Source organism: Cryptotermes secundus, unplaced genomic scaffold, assembly GCF_002891405.2.
Source record: "Cryptotermes secundus unplaced genomic scaffold, Csec_1.0 scaffold1033, whole genome shotgun sequence".
NCBI classification, from domain to species: domain Eukaryota; kingdom Metazoa; phylum Arthropoda; class Insecta; order Blattodea; family Kalotermitidae; genus Cryptotermes; species Cryptotermes secundus.
In genome coordinates, this window is record NW_019723917.1 from 652,767 (window position 1) to 670,577 (window position 17,811).

Here is a 17,811-nt window from a genome sequence, read left to right on the forward strand (position 1 = left end):
ACACTACACTCCAAATGCCACAATACAACTGACTGGTTGCTGGCTAACTCGGAACTAACTCGGTGGTAGCTCGAGGACTCACTCGGAGGTAGCTCCAGGACTAACTGTGAATAGCCTTCGGTGCACCTCATGTAGCCTCGATCGGACAATACAGAGTGCGGCCACGTAATAAGCACCCTTGTTGCCTGGCGCTGTGTTGCTAGTAACGCTAGCGGTAGTAACCGCTGTTACCACCGTCGTCTCTCGCAATCCTGTTTCCCCGCGCTGCCTAGCAACCCGCGGTATCCTTGGTGACGTCATCGCTGTTGACTCGCTTTGCATAGCGACCAGGATGCTAGGACTCGGCTAACTTCGGCTCACTTCGGCTTCGCTCGGCGCATCAAGGCTGGGGGGGGGAGGGGCGTCATCCATAGCTCAACATGTCACAATATGTTTGAGCGTTTGTCATTATTTGATTATAAAATAAATTGTTCCATTACTTTAAAGTTGCTCAATATTACTTCAAGTATATGATGGGAACAAAAGCTCCATATTGGAGATCTCGATGAACCCGCAAGACTTCTCTTCCAAGTCGTGCCATGAAGCAGGTTCACTACACACGGATGTGATAGAGGTTTCTCTTTTACCACTGACTCCTACCGCCAAAATCAGAAATCTTGTTTCTACTCAGCAATACGTCTTGTAAATACAGAAGGTTTTCATGTATGATGATCAAAAGTATCGAACACATAAAACTTGAAATATCGTGACATATTTTGGAGCCGTGCAAATGTACCAAAATCTCTTCTTCCTAAGTCGGCATTTCCTTGGTTCATACTTGCGCGAGTAATTCTGAGCACAAAGAGACTTTCTTTTTCCAACAGTTGCATCAGACTAAAGCACAAAGTAAACAAAACTGCACAGACACCTGTTCGGGTTGTTAACAGCCAATAAATTACCAGCTGCTTAGAGAGCATATCTACATGACCCTCCCATCCCCATGAAAGTTTTCATTAAATCTTACTTAGAAACAGTAGGCGAGGATGCTCAAACGAATCCAATGAAGTAATAAAAAAATGCTCTTTCTGGGAAGAAATAATCGCCTATTTTCTTTGATACGACACGGACCGCATAGAAACCTTCGTTTCCAACAATTCTTGCATTGTTGAGTGTATATTCTTTTCAGCGCTAACGAGTTTGCCGCGCCGTTGCCTAGCAACGACATGAGGTATACACATACAGACGCTCAGGGAAACTACGGTAGCAACAGGGGAATTGTTATAGGCGGCATCAATGCAATGTGGTCCGTTTTTATGTGAAGAGGACAGCTCCCTGCTCAGGGCCGTGGGAAGGCCCCCAGGGGCGTCACAGAATAAAACATGGACATGGGCTCCGTGGTACTCGGAACCGAGAATAGCTGTGATGTGAGGGCCAGCAACAATTTAGCAGTCAGTCGCACCTCGCGGAAACCTAAGAATTGGAAGACCAAATTACCGAGCCTTTTCATAAACATGGCCGTCTCCACAGCGCTTCTCTGACTGCACTGTTCCGACTTTCAGGGGTCATGTCACATGTCACATATTCACTTAAATGTAACGGCTGTCTATTCTGGCCCCGATATACAGGATTTCATGTGAAATAACTACATGATAGTATATTAGGAAAACCTGTTACAGGCCCTAGATTCGAACTGAGTACACCACAAATACAACTTTACAGCTTCACTTCTTTCAGTACTTATAAGCTGCGTCAGCGGTAGACGCACCACGCTGCACATGTGCTTCCGCCTCTTTCTGACGTAGCTCATCAACTGAAAATTCATAAACTACGTTGTCGAAACGGTAACCAACGGTCTTGTACTAGAAAATCCGTTAGACCATTCTATTCTTTAGTTATTCTACAGCGGATATATATTCCATTATTCTTAGAACTAAAAAAAACGCTATATAATCCTACACTTCCTGCATAAACACGTGAGATGAAAGGCTGTTTAGCAGGCAGAAGTTGGTTACCGGTGTTTATAAAGACTTTAAAGATCAAAAAGAGCTGTATGACGGTCACATAGCGCTCCTGCAATGATGATCATTAACACTACATACAAATTCTGTACGGTGGTAACTGCGTCCCTTCCAAGCATAACGCGCTACCGGCGTGGCATGATGCACTTTCAGTAATGAACACCTACAATGACGGGGTCTTCCGTTAGCAAGTATAAAGCGTATGGCTTACCATTAGCAATTTTACCTGTATTAAAATGCCGCTTTTCATCAGCCTATACACATCATATACATACTACTCTGTCTGAATAGTATCAGACCTTGGGCCGGGAAAACAAAGTTCTGTATCTGGGTGGTTACAGTACCTAATCCCCTTCAAAGTAAACTCCTTGTGACTCCACACACTTAGCCCAGCGGTCCTTCCATCGCTGGAAGCACTTCTGGAAGGCTTCTTTTGGAATGGTGTGCAGCTGCGCCATCGCATTTTGTATGATGTCCTCGCGGCTGTCAAAACGGGAGCCTTTAGCTGTGTCTTCAATCTCGGGAACACCAGAAATCACAAGGAGCCATGTCAGCAGAGTAGGGAGCCTGGAGAACCTGCGGAATGCCGAGCTTGGCCAGGAAACCCTGGATCAGGTGTGATGAATGAGCCGGGGCGTTGTCATGATGCAGCTGCCAGTTGCGTGCGTCCCACAGCCCCGGTCTCTTGCGCCGAACTGCATCACGAAGATGGCGGAGGCCTTCTTGGTAGTACTCCTTACTGACAGTCTGGCCTAGTGGTGCGTACTCACGATGCACAACACCCCGGTAGTCGAAAAAAACAGTCAGCATCACCTTCACATTACTCCGAACCTGTCGTGCTCTTTTGGGCCTCGGGGATGTTGGATGCTTCCATTGTGACACCTGGACCTTGGTTTCCGGGTCGCCAGTGATCACAGTCTTCAGCAACTCTGGATCCCTGTTGGCGCACTCCAGCATGTCCTGCGCGACCTCAAGACGGAGTGGTTGCTGCTCCGGCGAAAGCAGCTTGGGCACAAATTTTGCCGCCAAATCCTCAATTAAAATTGTGTTTGTGGAACCTCTGCTGATCCCAATCTCATCAGCAACTTCACGGATGGCCAAACGACGGTCCTCCATGATCAGTGTCCGCACTTTTTCAATGACATCAGCATTTCGGCTCATTGACGGTCTCCCGGAACGCTGCTCACTGTCCGCCGACATACGGCCATGTTTAAAGCGGTTGAACCACTCTTTAATTTGAGTGACGCCATTGCATCATCGCCGAAAGCCTGCTGAATTTTGCGAATTGTTTCCGCTTGAGTTTCCCCAAGTTTCTGACGAAACTTAATGCAGTATCGCTGCTCCAAGCGTTCTGTCATCTTGTGCGAAACGAGAGTGCGAGGAAACACGTGTTACACCACTTCGCTATCTGGCAGCCACAGACGCATCCGGCAGTGTTGCTAGTCAGCAAAAAATCACGCATGCGCATGAAAGTCCGTTCTACCACTGCGCTCAGTGTCCCCTCCCCTTTGGCCATTACTTACAGCGAAAAAAAATTAAGTCGAATACTTTTTTGACATACAGCAGTTATTATACGAGTATATAGTTGTATATACAGCAGTTTCTTAGCTATTCAAAAGTTTCTAATCACTTTATGGAATCCGAGGTCTCATTACAGCGTTCACAGAAGTCCACCACCGGTCCCTATCCTGAGCCATGTGAATCCAGTCTCCACCACTCGTCCTATTCCTTTGAGAATCATTTTAGTATTATCTTTCCTATTGTAATAAATATCTATTGAAATTGCTAAAATGAGCATTACTATATCATAGAGGAATGTACCCAGAGTTTGCTCAGGCAGATAATTTAGATAACTGTGAGGTATTGTGGCATATTTACTCAAAGCAAAAATTCGGGGATCAGAGAAACAGTCATAACAGTCGTAAAAACACAACATTACCAGAGCCATCGCTAAGCAACGCACGCAATAATGGCGTTTTCTATACGGTGCGTGTCGAGGCTGCATAAAGAGTCAATTTGGATTAAGTCAGTCATTTGCTAGAGTTCATGGGTTGCTGAAAGTCATAGGATTTAATGTAAATGGCAATTGGAGGCAGCGCTATGAGTCCAGTAAACCGCTACAAGGCTCACATATAGACGTGGCTCTATACTTTATTTCAAATTACCACGTCTATGGGACTGACAGGTACCCGGGAAGAAGAGTAATTCCCCATAACCATGTAGACCTTGCTATATGTGCGATACGTATACTTCGTAAAGGGGAAGCCCCTTCGTAAGAGAAAAGCCCATCCTCTCGTCAGAGAGGGTGTTACATAACGGCAATGACCGCAAGCATTCAGTTGCACTAAAGATCCTCTGGTCATGATCCTTAAGGGGTTTGCAGCAAGAGGAACTGCCTGACGGTTTACCTCCAGTCGTAAAGAAATTATGACTCTGGGTAAGTCAGTTAGTTCGACTCGGAAGCCAGTCGAGAACTGACAGCTGAAGTTGGGGTTTGGCAGTTGGAAGTCAATCCATTCCGGATCCTAACAGCTGAAGCCAGCGGTATGAGTTTGGTGTGAGGTGGTCGCCACTCTGCAAGGACGTGAGCCCGCAAGCGGAGGAATTTCCGTCGTTGAAAGCCGTTAACAAGTAACGTGGCTGAAAACATTAGTCTGTTATGGCAGTGATTTGTGAAGTGTAGTCACGAGCTGTAAGAGTGTCCAGTAAATCCAATTATCAATCCAAAACTTTTTATCATCACTCTATCGCGTAACAATATGTAAAGCAATTTCCATCTACTCTCTTTAGAATGCTTCTATCTGCAATCATAGGTTAGATTCGTTTGTAAATTAACAGCAGTATAAAGATTCTAACCCCTTGGAACTGTGGGAACTTCTCACTTTCAAACAAACGTTACAGTGACAACACAAATATCATTGCTTAGCAACGGCGAGTGTTCTCTTTACGTACCCACTAATTCCACTGGTACTAAGCCTACGCATCCCTTCCTCTAGGCCCTCCAACCGCTGGAGCAAAACTCGGCTCGCTCCCCGAGCCACATACGCAGCCGGCGTACATCCTCCTATGGGCTCAATTGATACTTCATCCCGTAACATTTTTCTCTTTTCTCTTTCCCTCAGACAATGGGAGGGGGGTGACGATTAGCCCTTGAGCCACAACGTTCCAGCAATCGATGTCGGATCCTCCTGGGTTCAACCCTGGGGTGGGTCTTCCGTCGATCCGCCCTAAAGTGTCGTTCCCGGGCTGGCCATGCCCATTCGCGATCCTTTTCCGCGGCGGGCGTCCCTGCCGGTGGACAAGTGTCCATCTTGAACTCCTGTCCTAACACTCGATGGCGCGTTCGTCACAGGACGAACGTGCTGTTTTGCAAATCGACACGCGCCTCCATATGTCCTGAGCACATCAACCCCTAAAACGTCACACTACCCCATCTCTAAGGGAACTCACCACATCCGTGAGTACAACTTTTCCCATCCTAAGTATAATCACCTGAGCTACCATTAATTTCAGTTTACTTCCAGTGATCCCTTGTGTAGCTGTCTGTGTCGTCCGAATTTCGGAAGTGTCAATCACTAACTTCTTCCCTCTTAAACTGGCTTTTGTGATTGGTTGCTTGTGTCTGAACATAGCTGGCGAGCATCACTTGCTTCGCCTCCTCGTGAATTTAAACGGCATCTCCTCGTCATCACAGTCTGTTTGATCACTACACTAACTCAGCAACACAAAATAAAGGGACATAACACAATTCTCCATCATTCCTAGCAAAGTTTCCAGTGCATATCAGAAGTCCCATTTTAGTTCTCATTAGTGAATATCTTATATGACGTGCTTACAATACTCCACATTTCCCTTAAAAATTTCCAGTCAGAATTCTATCTCTAAACACTTACATTTATAAACAATTTTATCTATCATGACAAAATCAGCTTCGTACATCTACAAAATACTCTATATCAGCATCTAAACAAACATAGCTGACTCTTATAAAATCTTATGGCTAGTTACAGTGACACACAAATTAAGAGCACTGTATACTTAGAGCCTCCCTGACATCCATTCTGTTCTTACAAATATATAAAACCCTAAAAAAATACATAATAACAAAAACTGATTTTTGCTGCCAACAAAATCTATCTTATATCGTCACTGGGTGGCTAGGAGTTATCCACATTTTTCCTCAATTTTCTTAACCATCTCCGGTGCGTAAGTCCGGTAATTCGAGCGGAATTACAACATCGCGCCGTTTGCCACAACAATTTGTTGTGCCCTGATAGGGGTCAGTGACTGTACTCACACCCTGGCGGACGTTCGTAGATAACTCTTAACCTGTGCCGTGGAAAACATGCTGCACTCGGGGAATCCACAAATAACTCGAGTACTCACCAACAACAATAAAGTAATATATAATGAAATAAAACACCATTACAACAAACAACCTGTCAATACACACAGAGCCTCCAATTAAACCCTTTGTTTTAAATTCCTACATTTAACTGTCCCAAATACGCTAAAATAATTCAACCAATTTTATCCTAAGAACCCATTCATCAACCAAAATCATTGAACCAGAATCATATATTGACAATTATCAGTGATCCGAACACAGGCAAGTACTCGCGCTCACAAAAAGAGGAAGACATCTGACTCCATCGCGTCTCCTTCCTACCACGCGACTGTTCCGAGCGACTCTTCAAATCAGAGTGTTCGCGGCTCCTCCCGTCCGAGCCCCTCAAAATTCAACATCACGAAAACTGCTCGTGCAAAACCCCTAAAGTCAACAAACTGCGCAGTGGTGAGACTTGCCTCTTGTCGTCACTTCATTGTCAGCAATTTCTATAGACTGTACAACTGACACCGGATGGCTAAAGAATGTACAGCGTCTCAACTCTGACTTCCGGCGGGTTTCCAACTTGTGGTTCACCCTACGTATTTAAATTTATAAAAGTTATAATTATTTTCTAATTAATTTGACCCCTTGTTAAGATAAAGCATACCCATTAATAACCTGGGGCACAATAAATGGGTCCCCTTCCCAGGGAACAGTTCTGTACGTAGAAATCTGCTTTTTGGAATATAACGACTTATAGGCCGTTGAAAGTCTACCTACGTTTAGGAGAAAAATGCCGTCTCCTTATACAAGAAACGAAGGATGAAGAAAATCCTGAAGATGGAACAATAAGTTCCTCCGAAACGTCGATCGACTTTCAGCGTTACATCCTAGGAGATAGGAGTTCTTCATGCTCACCGCTCCTGGCCTACACAGTTCTACGTACGTCTCACGGTAAGCAGAGCTCCGACGCGTTGCAAACCGTGTCCCAGTAATAGCTGGGAGTTCACGGGGTTCAGCCTTGACGGAGATGAACGTGGATAATCTGTGGACAAGCAACGTGAAGCGATGTTATTGTATGAAACAGACGTGTTAAAAATAGGCTATTACGTATGAGTTCACAGACAGGGCTAGAACAGCGTCTTGCTGTCACACTGATTCTTGGTATCAGACTTGCTTAGGGATTCAGTAGAACTTACACTTGCAGGAAGAAGCTAGAGTCTCAGAAATTATTCCTAACTGACTTCTTAAGAAATCGTTTGTTTGGTACATGCTTCTAACAATAACAAAGGTTGTAGTTCCACAAAGTATTATGCAAGTACTAAGGTAACATCTGTTGAAAATTCCACAAATTCCATCAAACTATCAGTCGCTCAGATGGTCAAATTATTCCCCATCTTTTATGACATCCGAAGGTTCATTATCGTATCCACAAAAGCCCCTCACAAGACCCTGTTCCGAACCATGCAATTTACCTGATTGCCGTTATATTTCTTGTGGTTCAATTTCTGTGAGATTCTGCATCTGTGTTTTGAGGAATTCTTTTTTGTAGAAGAAGATAAATTATTCCCTAAGTTCCTACACGTGTTTTTCTCATGCCTCTGGTTGTAAGAAGGGCTAATCCAGTCTACACATTAACATTATTTCTTAAACCCCCTTTAATTCTCTGTATACAAGCCTAGGTTTCCCAATGAGAATCTTCCCTTTATGTTTCCACACTAAAATTTTGTATTCATTTTCTGATCTTCTCCCTGTGTGCTACATACCCAACATATTTCATCCTTCTGGTTATCAAGCTTTTGCTAAGCGTATATGTTATCAAACCTCCGTCATCCTTCTGTCACTCCCATCCTCTGAAATGGATATACGTGTATATATAGATTTTTGTTTACATTCATATCAGTGTTCACGAGACCATAGAAAATTCCGAATGAAATTTAATACGCTGCCTTAGAAGGAAGCCACATGCGTTATGGATGTTCATACTCAGTCTCTCCTGCTCGTTTACTTGAACTCAATGCACAAGAGGTTAGCTTGAGCCACAGAACCCACGTGGCTGTCGTGGTGAACAGCAATATCTCAACATTCAAGCTGGAAATAACATTTCGATCATCCACGGTGTTTGTATAGCTCACAATCCTACAACATTTCTTCTTCCCTTTCACTTCTCTAAATTAAAATTATTTTTCATACAAGTAGTAGTAGCGAAATAAGAAGCGGACCCAAGATTTTTGGCGGGTTTGCAGAGCTGCGCCTATTGATTTCGTCGCATCTCTCTGGTTGTCTGCCTCTGACCGGATTTTAATGAAACCAGATATCGGGGGCTTTTAGTAGATATCGTAGCACACAACTTGAGAAGATGCTGTAGTGCTTAGTCACGCTGCGATTCAGATTAAGCCTGTATCAGTTGCGACGGGCTTCTCTACTCTATGTTCTACTTTTCCATAATTCTATAGAAATTGCTACCCCTGTAACAGGCCGTGGAGGGCCGTAGGGTTGTGGGACATAGAGGATCCCACATAGTCTAGAAAATCGGCTCACAAATAGCGGTGAGGTCGTCAGCCTTATGCGCCAGCCGCCTTTTACCCCAAAGGAAGATTCCTGGTACTCATTTCTGTTAAAGTCTGAGTCGATCCCAGGGCCATAGTGTGGCTGGAAGGGCTAGGTAAATAGAAGAATCCAGTGACCTCATCGGGAATCGAACCCACGGCCTTCCGACTTGTAGCAAAGTGCCGTAGCCAACTGCGCTAACGCGTTTACCATTTTATAGAAATATATAATATTTACATACTTGTATTAATTTCAGGCAACCTACCACAATGCCGTAAATATATGATAAGAGAGGAGATAAAACAATCAAAACTCGAATTGAAGCTAGATAGAATGCCAGGTAATAGTTAAACAATATGGAAACTTGTTTTCAAACGGTTGTGCTTACGCTTTAGTGCGGTAAGTATCCATCTTGTTTGTGAATTAATCAACGAAAGAGTCGTGATATGCCCCTTATATGTCAGGCAACACATCTGAGGCCCTCAAGTGAATGTTAAATGACAGGCTGCTCTCAAGTGGTGGGTAATGTGCAAGTTAATCCAAACTCACCCCACAAGCGACAACTTCAGCGGAAACCATGGTATGTCTCAGTTGATCTCATATCAACAACTTTAGACCACTTCTGTATTGTGCTCCTAGCAAACTAAGCTGGTGGCTGAAGCGTTACGTCATTCAGAGGAGAAAGATCGAGTCCCACACAGTTAAAGGCGGAACGCAGTTGAGTAGCCACATTTTCTAGGACTAGATAGTGCTCGCTCTATGTCTCGTAGCCAAATGCGTAACACAAAGAAATTTCAAGGGCCCTTTGAAATTGTAGCAAAGTGAAATTATTTTGGAAAAACGGCAAGAAATCAAAATTTCATTCAGGGATTTATTCTTAAAATTCAGGCCTGAGTCTGTTCTTCTGTCTATAAACGTAAGGATTAAAACATACACGCCATTACTTTATCGAATTGTTTATCTCACTTTAAGGACAGAACATGAATGGAGGGTGACAGAGAACGGGGTGCTGAGAACACTTGAACCTGAAAGGACGTAAGAGAAAAACGTTAAACAAAGTTGAATAATGAGAAGATCCGTAACGCATATGCTTAACCTAGAGTATTACTATGCAATAAATTCATGAAGGAGGAGATGCACAGTGCATGTAGTACGAATGGAAGAGATTACAAATACTTACAGGTATTGGTCAGAAGACATGAGGGAAGAGATCAGACGCAAAATCTAGCTTCCGATGGGAAAATAATATTAAGGACGATGTGTGTAGTGGATTCTTCTTGCTCAGAATGTGGATCACGGACGGCTTCGTCCTAACACCTACCGAAATCTTCGCCTAAATTTTTGCTTCAATCAGATGCTGGAAATTTGATCAGCTGAGCGACTATTAGATTCCGAAGAACCGCCCCGCTCCATGAGGTTAGATGTTTGTCGCAAAACGAACATGCAGAGGAATACTCATTAAGACAGGGAATCCGAAACAGGGGCAAAAAGACGACAGTGCTCCATTTCAGAGTCAAATGGTTGTCCATAGACGGTCTTTACGTTCCTCATCTACCTCTGTTTTTTATTGCAGACATAAAGTTACGCTGGGAAATTTAATGAGCAGTCTTCAAAAGTACGGTCGAGAGAGCTAGTGAAAAGTGGAGATTTTGCAAGAAATATGGCTACTTTTTATGTTAGGCGTTTAATGGCTCTCTCAGTATTGGGTCTGTGTAACGTAGGTCGGCTTGAGGACCAAGGAATGTGGAACAGCTGCTGCAATGAGAATTGGCAGGGTAAACCGAAGTATTCAGCGAACCCCCTCACCCCGCAGTACCACTCTTCCACCAGAATTCCCACATGACTTGACCTGAGATCTAATCTCTCAGCCGTGGCAGGAAAACGGCGACTAACCGCCTGAAATATTGCACGGCGCTAGAAATGGTTCAGAAGAATCATTTTTGTTTCTATCGCTTCGTTGTTATATCTCACACTACACGTTTGGATCTTGTATCTGCATGTGGAAACTTGTTCACCGGGCTAATTGTGGCCGGTAAGGGAATTCTGTCCAAACACCGTGTTCTTTCGCAGAATGCAGTAACAACCTAACGCCGTATTGACGTCTGTGTATGATTCACATTGAACAGGAAGGAGAACGGCAATATATATATATGGAGAGAGAGAGAGAGAGAGAGAGAGGAGTTCTCACATTCTCCAGTTGGCTTTCTACTCTTTGTATCGCCCCTCTTCTTATGCCTTATCATAACTATATAAAATATTTTTAAAAAGTGGGGTAATTTTCGTTAAACACATGAATGTGAAGACTATGCTCTACTCAACCTCATAATCTTCTGGGCTGTAGTAATGAGTCGTATTGTAGGTTTGGCCTTGCATCTTCACCAAATTCACTTATAGCCTAAAGATGGAGGTAATATTTTGTTCCGAAACACTGATATTCACCTGTAGTGTTACCTAGTATCACAAACCAGAGTACTATAATATCAATGTTCTCTGATTTGAGAAGCTGAAAACGTACAGTGTGATATTATTTCTTATTTTTAATAATCAGAATGTGTACGGAGTTCATGGATGTAGGCCTAGGCCCACTAGGGCTGTAGTGCCAAGGAAAAAAAATAATAAGAATATTCAAACAGAATCCTCTACAATTTCGCAAACATTCCTCGTTGGGAATTATGCATTATGAGTAAGATGTTCGTATAAAATGTATATCTCTGTGAATGTCCAAAATTACATTGATACTGATAGTCACCTATGACTCTTGATTCGAATGATAGTAAGTTTTCTTGGTGTAGTAAACATCCACGTTAATTCTAGCATTCACAAAGAGCTGTGTATGTTATACATTGTAGTGATAAGTGCCATGAAGGCTGCTGAAGTCTGGGTTTTGGGGTCGTGCAGCCTGGTGCAACACAGCGACAGGAATCTTCATAGCTGCCGCTTTGCCATTTGTTGTTGTAGCAAGCATGAACTCCTCAAACGTACAAAAATCAAATTCTAATGTATCTCAGTTATGCAAATGCTGTCAGACATTTTGTACTGCCTGAGGCATTTGACGTACATAACATTTCTAAGGTTGACGCTACTCCTGTCTTCAGGTTGTCATCATCCTGATATTATTTTATTAATTTTTATGTAAGATTAAGTTAGGATCGAATGCAGGATCTTTTGAATTCCTGGCTAGAATGCTAACCACTAATCCCAAAATGAGGATTAATAAAACACCAGTCAGTGTGCTGAAAATCAGCAACTTGAAGGCGGGAGTGCAGCCAACATCCGAAAGAATTTATATCATTTTATCACGTTCATTGGTCTCGACCGGCTCATCTGAGGCGTTCAGGACATGAATACGGGATATACGTATAACGGTAAAGTTGTCCCTGTGCTTGAATAATTAAGCACTACGCCATAATGGCTTATGGGGAAATGGATATATACACACAAGTTTTCTTGATCTCGGCTGTAATTGGAGGCGAGTGGTCAACTTCACGCCCTGGCCGCTTTACCTCGGGGAAAGTACACCCGTTACTCAATGGATAGGAGACTGGGTGTGCCACAGAGCCGGTCTAGACATGACACATAAGTGAAAATTCTTGACCCTACAGGTACGTATTCGAACTGCGACTCATCGGTCCTTCATTCTGTATCCAGTCGCTAGATACGTATAAGGAATTCGAATTATATGGAGCTGTAATAATCTATGATTTCCCTTCTGACTGCCATGATAATTTCTCTCCGTCAAAAATTGCTCGACCCTGTAGGTACAGGGATATATCAAGGTTCAAATCCCGCTTACACTTCTGAGATGACGAAAGAAAAATTGTGGAAGAATAAAGATGATGAACCAACCCGGTTAAAATTTATGTCAGCATCTGAAAATATAGGATTAGTTTACATAACATTACGAACATTGAGTTAAACATAAACAAACATTCGGAATGAAATCCTGGATATATTCGTATGCAGTCTTGTAGATATACATATATGATTTTCCTGTAAATTATTTCTTGTTCTCTTCTTTACAGGGATTTGGAAAGAGCTCGCACAGTAAGGGCAAGATGACAGTGCTCCAGCGATCGGGTCCAATGTCCAGTTCATCCTCTCTCTCCTCTTCAGGAACTCCACCTAGTGGTGGGGATCATGACTTATTCTCGTCTGCAACTTTAGCCATAAAGCGGTTTCATTTCAAGTCCGCTGGCGGAAGTCGTGCAAACAAGAAACACCAACCGTCACAGCAACCAGTTCCCAAAGTAGTGATAATGGGTAGCAGCACCACATCAACTTCTTCCAACAACACCATCAACACCAGCACGGACTCCGCCAACACCGTAGCTACAATGATAACCGTGACGGACGGCGACACGGACACCGAAACAGAAAAGCGACCAATCAACCAAATGGAGGCTATTCTCGGGACTTCCTTATCGCTAGAGAAAGATGACGATTTCTTCAGCGGATCAAGCACAGACGATTCGAACCCTGTTCCTCCACCACCAACGCCACTTTTGGGGGCGGTTTCGAAAGAACAGCATTTCATTTTTGTTAGGACCGAAGTTGATGACGAAGAGCATACCGGACACATGGACGAGGACACAAAGAAGATATCCTTGCTGAAATCATCTATTCACAGTAACAGGAACATTATAGACGGCTCCTCCACGACGACAAGAACTAAGTCACCTCGGTCTAGTCGCCGCCGCCATCACAGACAAAAAGCCGACGGAAGAAACAAAAACAGCAACAACGTAACGGGCCATCCTCCGCCTCCGGACCTTCGTGTCGACTTTTTCTCTGAACGTTTTTCACAGTCTAGTTTCACTAGTACCGATCAAGGACGTCCGTTCGACGATAAAATACGTCAGCACAGCGTCGTGGCGGATACCACAACACCAGACAAAGGAAGAGGCGCCACCGGTACCGTAGTCTTAGCGTCGTCATCGACTTCTTCAACCACCACTACGGTTCTTGTGAAAAAGGCGGGAGTCCTACAAGGAACCGCTATCCCAGGAGCCTGTGGAGGAGGGGTGTTGGAAAAGAGTGCTACGTCATCAGGCGTCACGGCTAACGTAGGAGCGGGAACCAGTATAAATATCCCAGCTTCACCGCCAAAAGTGAACACAACTACAAATCCGCTTGGGATAGCGGGAGCGACAGCGTTGCCTACAAGACATTCTGCAGCAACCACGATCGTGGTTCAACAGCCATCTGTGACGGGGGGTAGTCCGACAATAGCAACCGTGCTGCTGAAGAATTGCAGTGCCAGTGCCGGTAGTGGTGGTGGTAGTGGTGGTGTTCTAAGTGGTGCCGCTGCAACAGCAGCGCAAACAAGCGGGGACTCGACCAAGGCGTTGTCAGTTACCAAGCAACAGCGGGAGGAAAACATGAAGCAACTACTGGACGTGGCCAACACGCTCACCCTTCAGGAGCTCCACGACTTCGAGATGAGGTAAGTGAAGTTTCAGATCGGAGCAAATTCTTCCATTAAATCGTCGCTTTTTTGCGATTTCCAGTAAACAGTCGTTCGCAATAGGATTACGAGCTCCAGGCATTCATAGACAGAATACCGTATTTACGCATGTATAGGCCGCAGCACAATTTTCAGACAAATTATGGAAAAAATAATTTTCTTGGAATATTATTTCAGGAGTAGAAATTATTCCAAAATTTGGAAATATATATTTTTTTAAATGAAGTGTGATTTCGAATATTTCGAATATAAGCCGCACCCCAGTTTTCCTCTTGAATTTTTTGCAAAAAATGTGCACCCTATACATGCGAAAATACGGTATTAAACGTAGTTTCCTTTAAGTTTCTTAGGTGGGGTGAGACTGAGTCCACTTGGTACGTCGGCCACTAGATGATGAGTGTAGAGCAGTCAGTGGAAGGAGAATTTGCAGGGGAAACCGAAGTAAATGGAGAAAATCTACTCCAGTGTCATTTTGTCTATCACAAATCCCACATGACCCTACCTGGCCTCGAACTCGGGCCGCCGCGGTAGGAAGCCGGCGACTAACCGCCAGAGCTAGGGCACGGCCCTGCATTGATGGCGTAGAACGCGAATCTGCTGTAGGAATATGTAGACTGTGTGGAGCTGCAGTTTAAGATTTCCGTAGAAATGGAATCTGAAGTCACATATTTAGAGGTACTGCAGTGACAGCTGGCCATCATTAACACTGCCTCAAGCAACGTTAAACCAGCATTTTATTTAATTTGATTTGGCAGTCTTTATAATTCGTACAATTTCTGTCGCTAGGAAACTGGAATGCTACAGCATAGATACTTCACCGCACTGTCCAAGTGACCCCGACAGCACCTTCCACGCAACAGGCGTGGAACCCAGGTCTAGTCATGTGGGAGTTATAATGGACAAAGTGACAATGCGGCAGGTTTTCTCTCAATACTTCCGTTTCCCCTGCCAATCTTCATTACACCAGTTGCTCCACAATCACCATCACCTATCATCTGGAGCTGGCACAACGGACCAGTAGTGGCCGCAGTACTAAGTGGACTCAGTCTCACCCCACTAAGAATAATATAAAAATAATATTTATTTTCTGTCTCAGAGAATAAATTAACCAAATTATCTATATGAAATTACTTGGAAACTTATTCTAATATGAACAATAATTCTTTAATATTTGAACATCGAAAGAAGTTAAAGCTGTATTTGAAACTTCAATAAATTCAGGTCGGACTCAAGAAAACGTCCTGAATAATTTGAAACTAAGAAGTTCTTCGAGCCATAGCTTCAGTTTGTTTCATTTACCGACGTGTACAACATCCAGACTCACATACCGGTTGAACTGAAATACCGTGAAGTGATTCAGCGTCCATTTCACGCTTGTTTGGTTACGAAAATGGTATGTCCCTTTAATGTGATGAATTCTTGACTCGTTATGCATACATCAAGTCAAACGTAGGTCACCACTAGTAGGACAATTTGTTTTGTTCCTGTTTTACATGGGCGACTGTTGTTTTCAATTGCCGAAAATAAAATTAAATTGATATCAGCGGTCATGAAAAATAGAAGCAAGTTATACGCAGCTTCATTGTTTCTATGGCGTGGAAATTTAATCAACAATGCGGACAAATATTACACCGTGCAGATCTGAATATAACGTCCTTGCATACAGGGCTTCTAGTTTCCGTAAACAAAAATATTCAAAATAAAATTTACAAATCTTAAGATTATCTAAATTTAAGACGTAAAAGCTTATAATTTTATGAGGGGCCGTTTTAAGGGCAGTCGTAAACTGAGCTCATAAAGCAAAATAAAATTATTCTGATAATTTTTGTGTCGACCACAATATGGTGTCAAATCTAATAGAAACCCGTTGAATGGATATGCCTATCAGAGATGTGAACGAACACGACTACACAAGATCTCTCATTCTATGCGCTTCTGATCGTTGTAATTCATGCAGGAACTGCTACAGGCATTGGGACCTCGTGTAGTCGACGCTGAGTCAGCTTCTGGCGCGGTTTGTGACAGTCGGCTTGACTCACTGTCGCAGAACCGAGTACACCCAGAGGCACTGCGCCAAAGCTCAACTGTTCTATTTCCGGTGTTCACCAAATCCTTAAATTATGTACGAAGCGTTAAATTAATGTCGGGCTGCACATCATTTCCAACAGAAACGAGATTTCGGGTCTGAATATAAAAGGAAAATGATTAGCCGTCAATTCGTTATTTCGGCGAGAAATTTAAACGAGCTGAAGGACAATGATCTAAAAATATATCTAATTTTTATAGAAACTGTGCATGAAATTACAAATATAATAATAATAATGTATAATAACAACAACAGCTGCTGTTCACTCATGTTCCACAAGTGGGTCTCAGTGGTGAGCAAGGGGTGTACCAAGTTCTCTACAGACGTGCGTAAGCTACATAAGTACTATACAGTAATTGAGAATGAGACGCAAGGATTTGTTTCTGCGGAAAATGCAACAATGAGAATGACAGTCGATGTTAAAATATTGTTTAACGTCCTAAACCTACAGACGCGTGGTAGTAGAACGACTAAAATGCGCGAAACTACAGCTCAGACTAAACACTTAGACATGAACCCTACACTCTCAACACCAGGGAGAATCATACAAGGGGAGCACATGAGCATAGTAGGCTGAGGAAAATACATGAATCTAATAAAGTGAAGTTTACGTTAATGGAGATAACTACACAAAGAGAAGCTTAATGAATTATACTCCTCATTTAGCATGTTCAGGGCGATTACAGAAATGAGGGTTTCAAAGGCGTGACATCGAGTACGCCGGGGGAGGTGCAAAATGCATACTGAATAACTTAATGAAAGGTACCACTTGCTAAACCAAAGCTTAGATGTGCACATAATATTTAAACATGTAGACATATTCTGATGGTAAGCCTCTAGGGTCTTGACGCAAAGACGAACTGATTGGCGGAGATATTGAGATAGGGAATTGCTCTATCGATTGGGACCAACTGAGAAGGATCCACTTGAATACGCAGACACAATCCAGGCTCCGAAACGTTATGTGTTTTAAATAAAACCAGGACGATGGATAATGTCCGGAAACACAATAATTGTATCAATATATCGCCACGAACTTTTGGAACTTATTAAAGTAAGGAGAATTAGGAAAGTGTATTATCTCAGTTCCGCCCCAAAATGGAGAAGGAACACTGCACTCCTCAGGCGAGGACATTGTTCTGGTGCTTTAGTGCTTAGTCATTACCAGGGCCCGGATTTTGATGATCTGAAAATATTTAAAAATTGACCGAAAAAATCCAGAAAAATGACGTAAAAGAGAAAAGAAAGAACACTAACACCGCTCTTTTCCTCTCGCCTTTGCTTGTATCAGCGCAGTCGGAACGGTGCTATCCCTGCTACACCTGTTTCTTGCTTAGGACAGTGTATGATGGCCACTGGAAGCTGTTCTCACAGATCAAACTAA

The 17,811-nt window shown here is 43.2% G+C and overlaps 1 protein-coding gene across 2 annotated transcripts in view; it reads left to right on the top strand.

The window, feature by feature from the left end:
- The first annotated feature begins 12,919 nt into the window (after positions 1-12,919).
- The window catches only part of LOC111862167 (mucin-5AC), a 181,889-nt gene continuing 176,997 nt past the window's right edge, over positions 12,920-17,811 (top strand). For both annotated transcript variants that reach the window (XM_023847350.2, XM_023847351.2), the window contains exon 1: positions 12,920-14,320. In XM_023847350.2, coding sequence (XP_023703118.2) covers positions 12,933-14,320 — 1,388 coding nt within the window. In that variant the 5' untranslated portion in view covers positions 12,920-12,932. The remainder of the gene's footprint in view (positions 14,321-17,811) is intronic.